Here is a 16,019-nt window from a genome sequence, read left to right on the forward strand (position 1 = left end):
CTGATGCTCCCCAAGATGGGTCAGGCTCTGCCATCCTTCTCATGGGTGCCTGAATTTGTCTCTAGTGAGCATTTGTTACAGGGTGTAACAAGCCTGATCAAGGAGCACTTTACTTTGCTTCTAGTTCATAGCCATCAATAATTAGGGTACACTGGGAGTCAGGCCTGCTTGTGGGGTGACTCAGTCAGAGGGAGTGGACCTTCGGGTCACCTAACTGGCATCATTACAGATTGCTTTCCAGAGGGGCTCGACCAATCCCACCCCATGGGCACACTGGGGAGGAGCTCTCCATCCCCAAGTGTAAGAGGGCTGCAGAGCCCCAGACCCCATTCTCAGCCATCTTCTAGGCAGTTCTGCATTTCTCTTTTGAATCTCAGCATTCAGGTAGCAGCATTACCTGCCTGAGAGCCTGAGAGCCTTCAGCATAGGTTTCTGAGCTCCCTTATGGTCGCGTGGTCTAGCCCCACTTGAACCAACAGGAGGGGCTTACGGTCACCAGGTTTCACCAGTGTGGGATGGCTCTGGGCCAGATTCCTCCCCTTCAGTTTGTTCTTATCCTTCGGCCCAGCTTCTTAGTCCTTCGATGGGCACCTGCCCACTGTTGGCACCCCGAGGAGCCAAAGGATTGTGGTGGGGGAGCACCTTGAGGCTGCCTTTTGCTTCGTGCTCATGACTCAGTGATCCTTTCTTTCCCTGTGTATGGCTTCTTCAGGCCTTTCAAGAGCCCCTTTGTTCTCCCTGAGGGAGGCCGAATTCTCAGACAGGTTTCTGTGTTTCTCATCTTCTCTTGTACATCGGAGGCCCCTGGCCTAGGAGGCTTCTATTGGCATGATGTCAGCCTGGCAGAAACACACCCACAGAACATTCTCTGTTGTTACTACGAGGTCCCCCTTGTTCTCTCTGCTGGCTTAAAATCCCAGTTCAGTCCTTCATCCTTTGGGGCTTTTCTGCTGTGGCGCACCCTGTTTCTTAGGCCAGGGCTGGTCTCTGCTTCAGCCGAGAAGCCCAGATTTCTAGTCTCGACTTTTCTGTCCAGAGAATTTCAGGCTGGGAAGGGACCTCAATGGCTAGTCAACTCATTGCTAAAAAGGAGTGTGCTTGCCAGCCCTCCACTAGACCGCCACTTGGCTTGTTGGGCACCCCCACTGCTGGGGAGCTTAGCACTGTCTGATTCCATTTGAGAATAACTCCTTACTTGGTGCCCCAATCTGCCTAAACAACTTCTGCCCGTTATAGTTCACTTCCTTCTCTTTCTTCAATAGAACAAGATTAATCTCTCTTTTCCATGATAGCCTTAAAAACACTTGGGGATGTCTGTCATTCCTTCCTTCATCTCCTCTTTCCTGGGCTAAACATCTCATGTTTCTTCACCTAATTCTCCTGTCTGTGGCTTGATTTGACCTTCAAGGACTAGCAGGGAGAAGCCAGGCCACTCACCTCTGAAACCTAGGAGGAACCATTTCTCCTCAGGCCTCACCTGCCCAGCTCTTTCCCAAGGGATCTCCCCCTCCTCCTGCCCACTCTGCCTCTTGCTTTGAGATCTGAGATCAAAGGCACACCACCATGGCCTCTGGAAAGAGCCTGGCAGGGACATTTGCCACCCCTTGCCTGGCTCCTTTGGGGGATTAGGAAAAGCAGAAATAAAAATGACTTCAAAGTGAAAGTGGACAAGTCTGTCCAGATGCACCAGTGCTAATGGGAGGGTTATAAATGGGGGTTTAATGAAGCTCACTAATTGTACACAATTTGTCTACCTTGCAGGCTGCAGAAACAGGAAGCGGGAAGACTGGTGTAAGTAATAAACTTCCCTGTTTATACAGTGCTGTGGAATTGAATTCCAAAGGGACTTTGGGGATTTTCTCATTGGTATATTTGAAGTATTGTAGTTCTTAGAGGAAATTAGTGTGAGCTCCATTTTCTTATGGAGGGGATGAGGTGATTTGTTGTTGCCAGAAATGGCTAAATTAGCTTTTTCAAATGGCTTTGAAATGGAGGGCTGGGGAGGATTTTTAAAGAGAAAGCCTCGGGGTGTTTGCTTGCCTTAGAGGTTTTCTTCCAGTGGAATGTAGAGGATATAAACCTTTAGTAGTTATCCCCTTTGACTTGTCAAGATCTGTCCCTAATAAAATTTTGCAAGTCGAAGTCCTTTATTGCCTTAATTGATCAGTAACCATTTAATACTCATCTGTGGTGTGTTAGCCTCTGTGGTGGGGGTGACCCCTACTCTGAAAGAACTCCCAGGCTAATCAGGGAGACCACAAGCAAATAGCCAGGTACAAACAAGATACTGCCAGGATAAAGAAGAAAGAATGAACAGAGAGAAGGCCTAGAATTCATAGAGGTTGTGGGGAGGGGAGGCGCAGTTGGGTGGCTCAGGGGGTTGAGAGCCTGGCCTAGAGATGAGATGTCCTGGGTTCTAATCTGGCCTCAAGATGCTTCCTAGCTGTTTGACCCTGGGCCAATTACTTAACCCCCATTGCTTAGCCCTTACCACTCTTCTGCCTTGGAACCATGCACAGTATTGATTCTAAGATGGAAGGTGAATTTTTAAAAAAGAAGATGGAGAGGTTGAGGAAAGCTGCTTGTAGAAGATGGTATTTTCGTGAGGCCTTAAAGGAAGCCAGAGATGAGGAGGGAGAGTGCTCCAGGCATGGGGCATAGCCAGCAAAAATGCCCAGTCAGAAGGCAAAATAATTCAAGGAACAGGTTACTGGATCCCAGGGCATTCGGTGGGACCTAGGGCATAAAGAGGGCAAAGCTGGGGTTAGGAAGGGCTTAAAAGGCCATACAGAAGGTTGTCTTTGCCCCTGGAGGCAATAGGGAGCCAATGGGGTGTATGGAAGGGGGGGGGGGATCATGATCATACTTGTGTTTTAGGAAAATAGTGGCCAGATGGAGTAGGCAGATCCCCAACAGCTATTGCAGAGGACCCAGCCAGAATAGTGGCTAGGACTATGTCCACCTTTGTTCAGTGGCACATATGTGGGAGTGATTCCATGTCAGGACTGAAGCTTGGCTAGACCCAACAGGAGGAGGGCAATGCTGGATTTGCCATGGGTTGGGGGGAAGAATGGAGCAGGGGAGATGGCCTCGGGGAGAAGAGCTGAGGGGTCGAGGTGAAGGGCTGTAGTAGTTTCCAGAGTGGGACACAGAAGGGTTTTGCAAGGGAGAGGAGGATGGCCAAGGAAGAGATTTCAGAGTGTGTGAGCATGGAGGTGGGGCCCTTGGGGGTGATCAAGGTGGAGGGCACGACCCCCTGTGAGACTCAGGACAGACAGGCAGGCCGGGGGCCCACGGTTTCCCGTTCATCTTCCTTTCCTGCTTCTGTTCCTCAAAGGCTGCCATCTTGCCTCCATCCTTTATTCAGAGTTGGTTTGGCCAACTTAGCAAACACTTGAGGTCTTTGGACAGCGTCCCTTGGGTCTACCCTCTGTTGTTTGCACGGTCAGCTTTTGTGTGGCTCCATCATGGTGAGTGGAGTCTTTTCCTTCTCCAGGCTTTCAGCATTCCAGTCATCCAGATAGTTTATGAGACTCTCAAGGACCAGCAGGAGGGCAAGAAAGGGAAGACGACAGTGAAAACTGGAGCCTCAGGTAATCTTTAAGATGTGAATGTTTTTCCTTCTCACTAAGTGAATTTTTGGAGTTGATGAACAGTGGAGGGGGCTCAGGGATTGTTTTCAAAACGTTTTACTGGTATTTTGTTCACTGAGTGCAACAGCTTGGTCAAGAGTTAAGAAAGATTGACCTCATATCAAGATTTCAGTGGGGGTACAGCGAACCTGTTTTCTTGGATTCAGAATCAAATGCATCCTGTGGAATGGAGGGTGGAGAAAGCCACAGAAATGTCTCTTAGTTCTGGCTTGGGTGCCAGCCAGCTGGGAGACCTTGGACAAGTCAGCGTGCACCTCCTGGCTCCACAGGTGCTGATTTGGTAAAGGAGAGGGTTCCCTGCGGTCCTCCTGGAAGGTCTCTCCAATTCTTAGCCTTTCGTGGTTTTTAGAGTCCATTGTCAATTCATGCCCTATTTCACATCCTCTCTTAGTGTTATAACAAACGGAAGCTGTCTATGAGGAGATCCTGTCTGTCAGTACAGCCTGGTTTGGAGTCGCTTAGAGCCCCGTGGAGCCCTGGTTTGCTAAGCGAACCGAAACGAGGCGAGCTCTAATGGCCGGGACCCTTGGGCACGTGGCTCGTGCTGTTAGCTTGGGGTTTCAGGAGCTTTAAAGACCCATGTGGGGACAGATGAGGAGGATCAGAGGCAGAGGATGGGGCTCCTGGGGCTGGGAGGGAGGGGTGGAATTTTCCCAGTATGTGAAGCAAGGGAAAGAAGGTGTACACTTGTTTTGTCTGTGTTAGAGACTCTCCCTGTATCCAGCGAGGAGAAGTGTGAGGAGCTGCTTCCAGCTCCACCTGAAACAGGATTTTCTAATACCTAGAGCTGTTCAGTAAGAAAAATGGGTTGTCTTTTTAAAAAAGTCTTTTCAGTTAACATTCATTTTCTCTTCCTCCCCCTTCCACTCCTCTTCTGGGAAAAAAAAGGGAATGTCACCTTCTGCTTATGTAGAGGCCACTAGGCATGTCCTGCATCCGGGTAGGGGGTGGGGCTTGGGGCTCCTCTTAATTGTAAACAATTCATTGCTTTCCATCACATTCATTTCCAAATATGTCCATCTCTTTCCTTCTAACAAGGAAAAAAAGAGGGGGAAAAGACAAGTCAGCAAAACTACTAAGTGTTGGGGGATGCCAGCTAGGCCCTGTTCTGTCACTCTGGACCTAGCCTGGCTAATGCAGGCCAGGCCCCTTAGCCCAGGGTGGTCAGCCAGCGTCCTGGCCTGACCTTTCATCTCCTAGGCCAGTGATGGTGAACCTTTTAGAGATCAAGCACTCAAACTGCATCCCTCATGCCATATGTGAGCCTTGACCTTGAAGAGAGGAAGCACTCCCATCCGGCTGCTGGGCAGAGGGGCAGGTAATGAGAGAAATGTCTTCAGGAAAGTATGGAGAGGGGAAGGGGAGCAGCCCCCTCCAGCATGTGTGCCATAGGTTCTTCAACACAGTCCTCAGCCATCTCCCCATCTGCCCTCAGCATCGATGCCTCCCTTCCTCAAAGAGGAGAGGGGAGCGGGTTCATTTTCAGATCTCTTTGGGGCTAGTCTGGGCCATTCAGATGATGGTGGTGGTTGGGCTCTCTGTTTCCATGGTTGTCGTCACCATCTTTATTGCCAATGCTTTCGCCGTGTTCGTTCATAGGAGCCTTTCTAGGCTCCTTTCTGTTTATTGTGTTTGCCATATCTTAGAGCACAGGAGCAGCCCTCTCACCATCTACTATGGGAAGGAAGGCAGCCACTTTGAGGGCCACATGCTCTTTTTGTGGTAGCGAACAATGGGAAATTGAGAACTCGTCCATCAGCTGGGGAATGGCTGAGTAAACTGTACTATATTTTGGTGATGGAATGGTGGGGTACCATAGGAAATGGCAAGCAGGATGATTTCAGAAAGAGCTGGACTTTCCTCAGCGATAGAGTGATCCAAGGTGTTGCTCGGGATTTCAGATGAAAAATGCCTCTGCCTGGATCTGAACACAGGCAGAAACATACTATATTTCACTTACTCTCTTCTTCTTTTTTATCTTTCATTTGAGAGCTCTTCCACAACATGACTAATTTGGAAAAATGTTTTACATGATTGCACATGTAAAAGCTAAAGCAGATTGCGTACTGCTTCAGGGAGGGGGGGAGGTCAGAAGAAGGGAGAGAATTTGGAACTCAAAACTTTTTTTTTTCTTTAATAGGCAGACAAGTATTTTTATTAAAAACATTTTTTCCTATTAAAAACTTGGAATAAGTTAATTCAGAAGAATATTTAAATCCTATATGGTACAAGTTGTTCCTATCTTGGTTTATTTTATAAATAGTCAATAATATTGTTATAATTAACAACAAAAGTAAATTTGCATTATGCAAACTGTATACAGTTAATACTAAGAACTCATTATTATACTTCAAAATATCAGAACTAAAGGCTTTCTGCATCTGTAAAATTGACATATTTTGGGAACTAAAAATCAAGCCACAAGAAAGAAAAAGAAATAATAATAAATTTTAAATTCTAATAAAGATTTGTTGAAATATACAAGTCAAGAGTGATGTAAAGAAGCCTACCAAAAATGACTTGATATTTGATGTCTGACTTGTTGTATTTCCACATATCCAATATAAATTTGATAAAAAATAAAGAATGTCATAGCTTGAAGGAAACTCTAAAATCATATAATCTAATGCACTCATTTTACAAATAAGGAAACTTGAGACCCAGAGAAATTTACCTATGAATTACAACATGGAGAAATCCAGTTCCTATCAAAAAATCGTTCTGATGCAGAAAGCCTCTGACGTTCTAGAAAGAGAACTACTGCATTCAATGGCTTTTCTTCAGTTGAAATACAATTCTCACATTCTTCAATGCTGAATGAAATTTTAACATTAACCCTTCTGCTCCAAATAAAAGGAAATATATGCATATAGCAGCTCGTAAAACAAATGAAGTTAAAGGAGTTTAAAATTGATTCAGGATAGGTAATCATGTAGACAAAGAATTTTATGAAATTGTTTATTTCATTTTTTTTACATTTTGAAAGAAAGCATAATAGATGGCAGAGTAGGTTTTCCCACTAGAAATTACACCCAATTTTTTCCAAGCTGGAAATACAAACCTGAAGAGTTATTATCATATCTCATCTGTAATTAACTTCTCTGCAGCGATCAATTTTCTTTCATGTTTGGAAGATACTGAAGAAAAATATTGTCTCTTAAGTCTTTTCATTTTAAGTCCCATCTACTAGCAGTTCAAGTGGCAACAGGAGAATCCTTGTATCCTGGACAGCCTGTCGAACACACATCCAAATCAAGCAGCTTGTTTGTATTCTACAAATACTCTAACCCCGTAACAAATGGTCCTCATGTTGTGGAACTCAACATCCTTCAAATGGAAATGTCAAACATCTGTTATAACAGTTTCACACCGATTTTATTCTGTTCTTTCTTCATTAGTCGTTGTGCTTCCTTTTCCATTTTCTTCCTTTGTTGTTCCGCTGCCCTCTTTTCTCTGTCAGCTATTTTCTGCTATCTCGGGACTTCCTCTGCTTGCCAGGCTGCATCTTCTTCCCATGCATTTGTATTCTCCTGCCAGGTATCCAAGTCACCCAATTCAGGAGATTGGTGAATGAAAGTAATATCTTGTGTAGCTGCTCATCTATAGAGAAACCTGTGGCACCATCTGGAGTGCCAAAATCTAGTGGTTCTCTTCTTAATAATAATTTCTTGTGTTTTCCTTATAGTTGGTGCCATGTCTTTAACATAGTCAGGTTCTACTTGTTCCAGTGGATGTTGTTGTGCTGTCCCGTTTCCATGGCCTCCTTCAATCTTTATACTTGGGTGGAGCTCCCAGGAGCTCCAGTCTTCAACTTCTGACTGCTTAGGAACTGTGGTTGGCAAAGTTATTGGATCTCCACTTAATTTCCGGCCTCTGCCAGACCTGCATATTAACCTCTTAATGAATGAGAGTACTGTGGCTAGGCAGGTACAAACTTTAAACAACCGGAACTGTGTGATAGCCTTGATGGGAAGCAGAACCTGTAAGGGGGAAGTTGGTGGTTCAGAGGATTGAGAGCCAGGCATAGAGACAGGAGGTCCTGGGTTCAAATGTGGCCACAGACACTTCCCAGCTATGGGACCTGGACAGGTCACTTCACCCCAACTGCCTTGCCTTTATTGGTCTTCTGACTTGGAACCAATATATGGTGTATTGATTCTGCCCCTCCCACCAGCCCGGTGGAGGTTCCAAGCTGCCGTGGTGTGTGTGCGCCCATCCTCAGCCTTACTCAGTGGCTCATTCAAAGCCACACAGGCTCCCAGGAATGGGAGACTTAAACTCTGTTCAGTCCGGAAGAAAGGAAAGAAATTTATTTGAAGAAGAAGAGGTTTATGGTGGTATAATAACCTAATAGGTAGCTGTAGGACTGATGGATGAGCCTCTCTGGAGCTGATCAAAGAGCAGCTCTCCAGCGTGGCCCTGGGCTGAGGGAGTAGCTCGATAGGGAATGGAGTAGCAACCCAGGTATGGATCAGGTTAGCATATTTATTAGCGTCTGGGAGCTTGTCATCTCCCATTCCATGGAAATCTTCATGTCTCCCGAAAACCTTGGAAAATGGCCATGTCCAAATTCAGGTGGTGATTGACACACATGTCATGGGAAATAAAGAGCATTTGCAGGTTTGGAGGATTCTTCTGGAATTCCGGAGTCCCCAGGGTGCAGGTTCTCCCATTGTCCACCTTGTCATCATTGGTCAGTGTGGGAGGGGTCTCGCTTCTCTTCTGGAATGAGAACATGGCAGAGCGGGATGTGGCGTGTTGGAGGAGCACTCTAGGTGGTTAATTGTGTCTTACAATTCTAAGAATAATGCAATCCACTAATAAAGAGCTTAGGCCAAGGCTGATGGCCAGTCTAGAGGGTTACACATCTAGTCCACAGACTGGGGAACTTTTCAATCTGCAATTCAGGCTTGACTAGGCTTCACTGATGCTGAATCAATAGGTTTTGTCATTGATGTTTAGCCAGTGGTAATGGATGAAAAACACCAAATTTTAGACTATGAGGATCTTGTTCCCATTACTACCTCTCCCTGCCTGCTGTCTGCCCGTGTCAGGGCCATCAGAGGGGCTTTTCTATAGGATAGGATTTGAACAAGAAGAAGGGAAGTTGGCCATCCTGAGAAGGCTTGTATTGAGTAAGCTGGGAGGAGGGCAGCCAAGACCATGGGGAAGAAAAGCTATTTCTTTTTTAAAAAATTTTAAAGGAAATATTTTTTTAAATTAAGTTTAATTATAATATTTTTCCCATGGCTACATGATTCAGGTTCTTTCCCTCCCCTCCTTCCACCCCACTCCCATAGCCAAAACACAATTCCACTGGGTTTTACATGTGTCATTGATCAAGATCTATTTCTATATTGTTGATATTTGCACTAGAGTGATCGTTTAGAGTCTCTATCCCCCATCAACCCATGTGATCAAGCAGTTGTTTTTCTTCTGTGTTTCTGCTCCCACAGTTCTTTCTCTGAATGTGGATAGTGTTCTTTCTCATAAGTCCCTCTGAATAGTTCTGGATCATTGCATTGCTGCTAGTAGAGAAGTCCATTACATTTGATTGTGCCACAGTGTATTAGTCTCTGTGTACAATGTTCTCCTGGTTCTGCTCATTTCACTCTGCATCAATTCCTGTATAAGGGGTAAATTGTATGGTTGGACTGAATATATATTTTAGTTGGTCACCAGGGCTTTAAATTCTAAATCCCAATGAAATACTCAAGTCAGAGTGGAATTTTATGGTGGTTTATTTACAATAGAAGGAAGAAATTTAGAATGAGAGAGGGAAAAGGGAAGAAGATCTGCTCCAACCTGATCTGAGCCAGGCAGGAGTTCAGAGGCCTCAGCCAAGGAGTCCCCAGAAAAGCCAAGGAAAAGGGAGTCCCAAGAAATGGGTCTTTCCAAAGGCTGTTGTCTCCAGAAAAGCCAAGGAAAGGGTAGTCATTCAGCATGTGATTGTCTAAGGGAAGCAGTCTGAGGTCTCACACTCGAGCTCCTCCAGGGTCAAGTTCCACTTTCAAGTCCCTCTCACAGGAAGTGACGCAAAATATAAAGGCAGTTCTTCTGTGTCTTACATGGTGGCTTAAATTTGGCTTTGGTCAGCCCAGGGGTTAGTCAGTTGTTTCTGATTTGTCACTTGCTAGCACACGTGGGTCATAGACCATCCTCCCCCACACTTAATCCTTAAGTGGGGCTGTATACATTCTTGGTTGCTAGAATTCTGAAGACTAAGCAGGATGGAGTAAAACTAAAATTCACAATGAGTGTACATTCAAAATAAATGTTCAATCAACCTTCAGTTCAATCTACTGCACCCCAAAGTTCCCTCTGGATCTTCCTGATGTGGTGTAGGTTTTTCAAGCATCTTTTTGCAAACAGTTCATTCTCTTGATTTTAGGAGTTAGCAAGCTTCTTTCCTTGAAGATTTTTCTCGAACAGAAATTTTAAATCTCGGATTTTATGAAAATATACCTGGAGGTCTTTCCAGTTCATTATTCCTTTGAGCACAATAGTATTCCATCACCATCAGATACCACAATGTGTTCAGCCATTCCCCCATTGAAGGGCATCTCCTTGTTTTCCAATTTTTTGCCATCACAAAGAGTGTGACTATGACAATTTTTGTGCAAATCTTGTTCCTTGTTCCAGCAGTGACATGGCTGAGTCAAAGGGCAGGCAGTCTTTTAAAGCCCTTTGGGCACAATTCCAAATTGCCATCCAGAATGGTTGGATCAATTCACAACTCCACCAGCAGTGCATTAGTGTCCCAATTTTGCCACAACCCCTCCAACATTCATTACTTTTCCTTTGCTGTCAGGTTAGCCAACCTGCTAGGTGTGAGGTGGTACCTCAGTTGTTTTTATTTGCATTTCCCTTATTATAAGAGATTTAGAACACTTTTTCTTGTGCTTATTAATAGTTTTGATCTTTTTATCTGAAAATTGCCTAATCATGTCTTTGCCTATTTATCAATTGGGAAATGGCTTGATGTTTTTTTTTTTTGAGTTTATATATATTTTCTATTATTTATTTATTTATTTTTTTGGTTTCCTCATCTTTATTTATTTATTTTTTTAAACATTATTTTATTTGGTCGTTTTCATACATTATTCACTGGAAACAAAGATCGTTTTCTTTTCTTCCCCTCCCCTTATGGCTTGATGTTTTTAAGAAAAGCTATTTCTGTTGATTTGTGTAACAGTTATTATTTTTTGAGGTTTATTTAAAGATTAAGAAATAGAGAAAAGACAGAATAAGAAAGCACGTGCCTAGGAGGGCCGAAAGGCCCAATCACTTACACTACATCTTACACTACATCATTTACAAAGAGACACATGTCTTTGGAAGCGGAAGCAGGAAGAGAGACCAGTAGGCTTTATAGCCAGTTTAAATAAATCCCCCCCCCCAGGTGGGGATCTCAGTGATATTAGAGGGCATCTTGGGAACTAGAGCAAGGACTTCTGGGGATTGAAGGATCATGAAAACATAATCAACTTAAAGATTACAATAATTTGAGGAGAAGAGGAAAAAAGAACAAAACCAATAATTACTGAACGCACTGACAAAAAACCAGTTAGGGGGCAGTCCCCTTTGGTATGAAAGTATAATTACAAATAAATGTTCAATCAACCACACCCAAAGTTCATTCTTGATCTTTTTGGCAGCTTGTGGTCTATGGAGGCATCTTCATGGTGTCTTCTCTAAACAGTTCACTTTCTGGATTCAGAGAGCTAGCATCTTTCTTTACCTAAAATTCTTCTTAAAAGGAATTTAAACTTTGCAATTTAAAATAATAATATTTTTTGCATTTCCCCATTAAAAGGGTGATTGAAAAACACAGGATCACTTAGGGATGTCTGGCTGAGTTATGAGGTATATGAATCAATTGGTAAGAAGTATTAAAAAGACAGAAAAATCCAAATAAAAAAGAAAAATTTCTGGATGAAAATATAGACTATCAAAGTCTTATGTGTAAAAATTCTAAGTAAAGGAAAAGTAAATCTACAACAGGTCCTTGAATCAGGGCCCAATTAAAATGATCTAAGCAAGTAAGCATTTACCCAGTCAGTAGCCAGGACTACAGAAAGTTTGCCACACTATGAAAAGACAGAAAAGAAACTAGATTATAGGAGCTAGGTTTGGAGCCAAGTTCGGGATACTTGTCTGTAAGTATTTTCAGAGTGAGTGTGGACACAAGGAAGGCCTATGTCTTAATGTATGTTAAACATAGCAACCTTGAGTCTTCACACTAGGTTCGAGTCCTTTGTATTGGCTTGTAAGTGCATCAATCCATCCTGGATTGGTTTATCTTTGGCCCTGTGCTATGGCTCTTTTGTGTATATATTGTCCTGGAATCAGACAGAATCATTAAGCAAAGTCCCATAATATTTTTTAAACAATTAGTGGCATAATTTTTACAGTCTCAAGCTTTTTGGTTATGCATTGACATTAGGGCAAATGTATTTTAAACTTATATTACTGCAAAATCAAAAATGTTAAAATCTTAATACTGGTGATGTGCTTCCAATATAAAAAGGAGAGAAAAAAATAAAAAACTGAAATAGTATTTTGCACATGCAAGAAAAATATAATAAAAGAGTTTTAAAAATTCAAAAATGTAGCTTATAATCATTGACACACTGTGTCAGCTAAGAAAATATAGAATACAAGGCTTTCTCACCAAAAATGTGATCCATTTCCTCGTCATATCTGGCCATGATCACTGTGAGTAGAAGCAAATGAATTTTACAAGGAAACATTTTTCATTTTTAAAGCACAGTAGTACAAAAATTAATTACAATAGCAAACAAACACTATCTTATTTCATATAAGTTGCTATATGGCATTTTTTTAAAAGCCTATGAACTGAAGGATATTTGTCATAATTTTTACAAGCATAGCAAATATTTCAACCTTGGTAAACATATTTTTAAAAAGTAAAACTTGTTTTGGGTTTTAGAACATTATCAAAAAATCTAAATATCATTCTGGTGGAAATAAAATGAGCTGAAGAGTATAAATGAGAGATGCTCCCTTTTTTTTTTTCTTTTGGGAGGCTTCTAGGGGTACATGTCCTGGGATTAATTACTCATCTTCCATTAACATTTTTTTTTAATGCAGGAGGTGGGGGTTATAAATGTATTTCACTTCAGCTATTAAAATGGACCTTACCTCATGTTAGGGGCAGGCAAAAATGATTAGAGGTTGTTAAGAAAATTCTTAAAAATCATGTCTAAAGAACCCTTAAAATCAGTTTGAGTTAATTAGCTCTTTAAATTTTCCAAAGGTTGTTGTAGCACTTTTCTGATGGAGTCCATCTATATCCTCTATGTGACAATTTACAAAATCAAAAATAGAAAAGCTGTTTTTATATGGGCCTACTCAATGTTTGTTCAGTATGGTTATAGGGGGAAAGCAACAGAATTTAACAGTAGTTAAAACTCAGTACATTAAAAAATGATTCAGTGTAACTGAATAGTACAGAATGCAGTAATATATGAACTTAAAATCACAAAGTTAAACCTTAAACAAAACAATCAGCAAAATGCAATAGAATACAGAGATTTTTATAAAACATGGAGTCTGAAAAGCCTTAAAATATAACCTTCTTTAAAATTCCTTGGGTTTTTATCCATTTAAATGTCTTATTTTCAGAAGGCAGATTGGTAATGGTTAGGCAATGGGGTTTAAGCGTCCCTTCCAGGGCCACACAGCTGGGAAGTATCCGAGGTCAGATCCTTTTGACTAAGGACCTCCCGTCTCTAGGCCTGGCTCTCAATCTACTGAGCCACCCGGTTGCCCCTCCAAAATTGGCTAAAGAGTTGCAGGGAGCTGAAGTTTCCCCCTGAAGTAACAGAATCAATGCACTCAAAAGATATCCTCTTAAAGTAGCCAAGCTTTTCAGTTCCTGTTTGGAAAAGTCTCTTCCTTCTTTTCTTTCTTACTCCCTCCCTGTGATCCCCTGCCCCCAGTCCACGTGGAGGCCAATCGTAGCCTAAGGGAAAATTACCCCCGTTTTTTTACCAGCTGGTTTTTGATCTTGAAGAAATTGGGTCTGCTACCAGCAACCTGGGTCTTTGGGCTGGGCCTAGGGCGATGAGCCGTCTGGGTTGGAGGCCAGAGGTGCGGGAATCAGCTGGGCCAAGTGAGCCAGAGAAAGACCAGGAACAGGAGGGTTAGGGTCACAGAAACAGGCAGGCAGCAGCCAGGAGCAGGAGTGATTTGAATCAAACAGGTCTGGATCAAGAGGCTTTTCTGAAAATTCTTGGAGGAACTTGGCTTAAAAAAAACAAAAAACTAAGCACTAGCTATTAAAGACTGAACTTAGTTATAGGAGAGAAAAGATCAGAAGATTGAAGGTATTTCATCAATCGAAGTAGCTCGCCAAAACTAACAGTTAAAATTAGTTTCTCTGCTAAAAGTATTACATTTTTATGAGGTTTATTTAAAGATTAAGAAATAGAGAAAATACAAAATAAAAAAGCACATACCTAGGAGGGCTGAAAGGCCCAGTCACTTACACTACATCTTGAGAGACGCGTGTCTTTGGAAGCGGAAGCAGGAAGAGAGACCAATAGGCTTTACAGCCAGTTTAAATGGAAATTTTGATCTCTCCCAGGTGGGAATCTCAGTGAGATTAGAGGGCATCTTGGGAACTAGAGCAAGAACTTCTGGGAATTGAAGTCTAGGGTTCAAATCTCCATTTTTCCATTTGTGGGGATGATATTATGGCTTTGGAGGAGTCTATGACTCTTGGTTATCACCTCTAGAGGGGCCAAAGAGGAGAAGGAGGCTCTCATCCTGGTTCTGTTCCAGATGTGTCCAACTCTTTCTATCTTGGTTTTCCCTTAAATAAAAGAGAACTTACTTAACTCTGTGCTCCTCTCCCCTGGGCTATTGTTTGCAAAGAGAATATCTGAAGTGAATTAAGGTGTCGGAACCATTTGTGGTGGCTTGTGGCCATTGTGGACTTTCCCTCTCAAATGTGGGGTTTGGTCTTCTCTTTTCCTTTAGTGCTTAACAAATGGCAGATGAACCCATATGACCGAGGATCGGCTTTTGGTGAGTGGCTGTCACCGTCTGTCTGTGTGTCTTTGTTTGAGGAGGGGTCTACATGTGCAGAAATGGCCTATTTATTGCCTTTGGGGGGTTTGACTGGATTCTTGTCTATTGGTAACAACTGTATTCACCCTCTAATATAGGATTTGAAAGAGAATGGCCACAATGCTTTTCTTTTTTCTAAACCCTTAAAATTCTAAAGCAGAACCAGCAGTAAGGGTCAGGCAGTGGGAGTTAAGTGACTTGCCTGGGTCACACAGCTAGGAAGTGTCTGAGGTCAGAATGGAACCCAGGACCTCCCATCTGCAGACCTCATGCTTTCCTCCCTGAGCCACCTAGATGCCCCTTTGTGGCTCTGTGAAGGTGAAACCAGGTACTTACTGACCCTGAAAGAGACATCTGGGGTGGAATTGGGGAAAGTGTTTTTGATCCCACTCGACCCACAAATGTTAACTTCTGTCGGTTAGGTTGATGTTTGCAAAGGCAGACAGTTTGTGGCTTCTAGGCCTTGGGGGGCTGCCAAATGTTTTCCTCCGGACAATCTCTGATTCCTTCAATGAGCACGTGTTGGAGGATTCCTTTGGGCAAGGGCCTTGTTACCCAGATCTCCTCTGCCAGAGCTAACTTAGAGTAGCCAGTGTGCATTGGGAGTTGGCACACACTGCCCGCCTCTCTCCAAGACTGGGCATCGCCCTTCTGCACGCAATCCTGGGCTCGCTTTGAGTATAAAAAGCACCCCTAGAAGGAGTGCTGCATTGGGCCAAGGGCTGTCTTATTCAGGGGAGTGGGGGTCTGTAAGGGGCCTTAAAACAGCACTTACTGATGCCTGCAGTGTTCTGAGGCTGATCAGTGCACATTTATGAAGCTCTTCCTGGGTGCCAGCCACTGTGCTAAGCTCTGGAATACCAGTAAGCAAAAGGCAGGCTAGCACTGGCCTCGGGCTTAAATTGAATGGGTAAGACCATACACGAGCAGAGGCTGACCAGGGCATGCCAGCGGGCACCTGGCCCAGGGGCAGGACCGAGCAGGTCTGCTGATGGGAAGTGGAACGGGCTGGGCAATTCAAGCCCTCTCCAGAGGGAGACTTGGGGGGCATTCGCTGCTGTGCCTCTGATGACCCGAGTAGTGCAGATCGCCACAGCGAGTGTAGCCCCAGCGCAGCGGCCTCATGGTTTCTGTGCCCTGTGAGGTGGGGCCCCATTGGGCGAAGGTGACCAGGGAGTGGGCGAGCAGGCTTCCTTCGGTGTCCGGCCCTCTTCCCTCTGCCCCTCCCCTCCCCGCCCCCCGTTGGTCCCCTTGCCTCATCTCTGCCCG

At 43.6% G+C, this 16,019-nt stretch overlaps 1 protein-coding gene, 1 long non-coding RNA gene and 1 pseudogene across 4 annotated transcripts in view; 2 read left to right on the forward strand and 1 right to left on the reverse strand.

Moving 5' to 3' along the window:
• The window catches only part of DDX1 (DEAD-box helicase 1), a 31,557-nt gene that overhangs the window by 3,055 nt on the left and 12,483 nt on the right, over nt 1-16,019 (forward strand). For all 3 annotated transcript variants that reach the window (XM_001363569.3, XM_056814765.1, XM_056814772.1), the window contains exons 4-6: nt 1,762-1,791; nt 3,497-3,593; nt 14,661-14,708. In XM_001363569.3, the coding sequence (XP_001363606.2) occupies nt 1,762-1,791; nt 3,497-3,593; nt 14,661-14,708 (175 nt within the window). The remainder of the gene's footprint in view (nt 1-1,761; nt 1,792-3,496; nt 3,594-14,660; nt 14,709-16,019) is intronic.
• LOC103092014 (receptor-binding cancer antigen expressed on SiSo cells-like) lies at nt 6,961-7,698 on the reverse strand (annotated as a pseudogene).
• LOC130456969 (uncharacterized) lies at nt 14,718-16,006 on the forward strand. Its single transcript, XR_008915928.1, has 2 exons — nt 14,718-15,849; nt 15,895-16,006. It is a non-coding gene; the product is annotated as an uncharacterized LOC130456969 (long non-coding RNA).

The sequence above is a fragment of the Monodelphis domestica genome, chromosome 1, assembly GCF_027887165.1.
Source record: "Monodelphis domestica isolate mMonDom1 chromosome 1, mMonDom1.pri, whole genome shotgun sequence".
In the NCBI taxonomy this organism is placed as follows: domain Eukaryota; kingdom Metazoa; phylum Chordata; class Mammalia; order Didelphimorphia; family Didelphidae; genus Monodelphis; species Monodelphis domestica.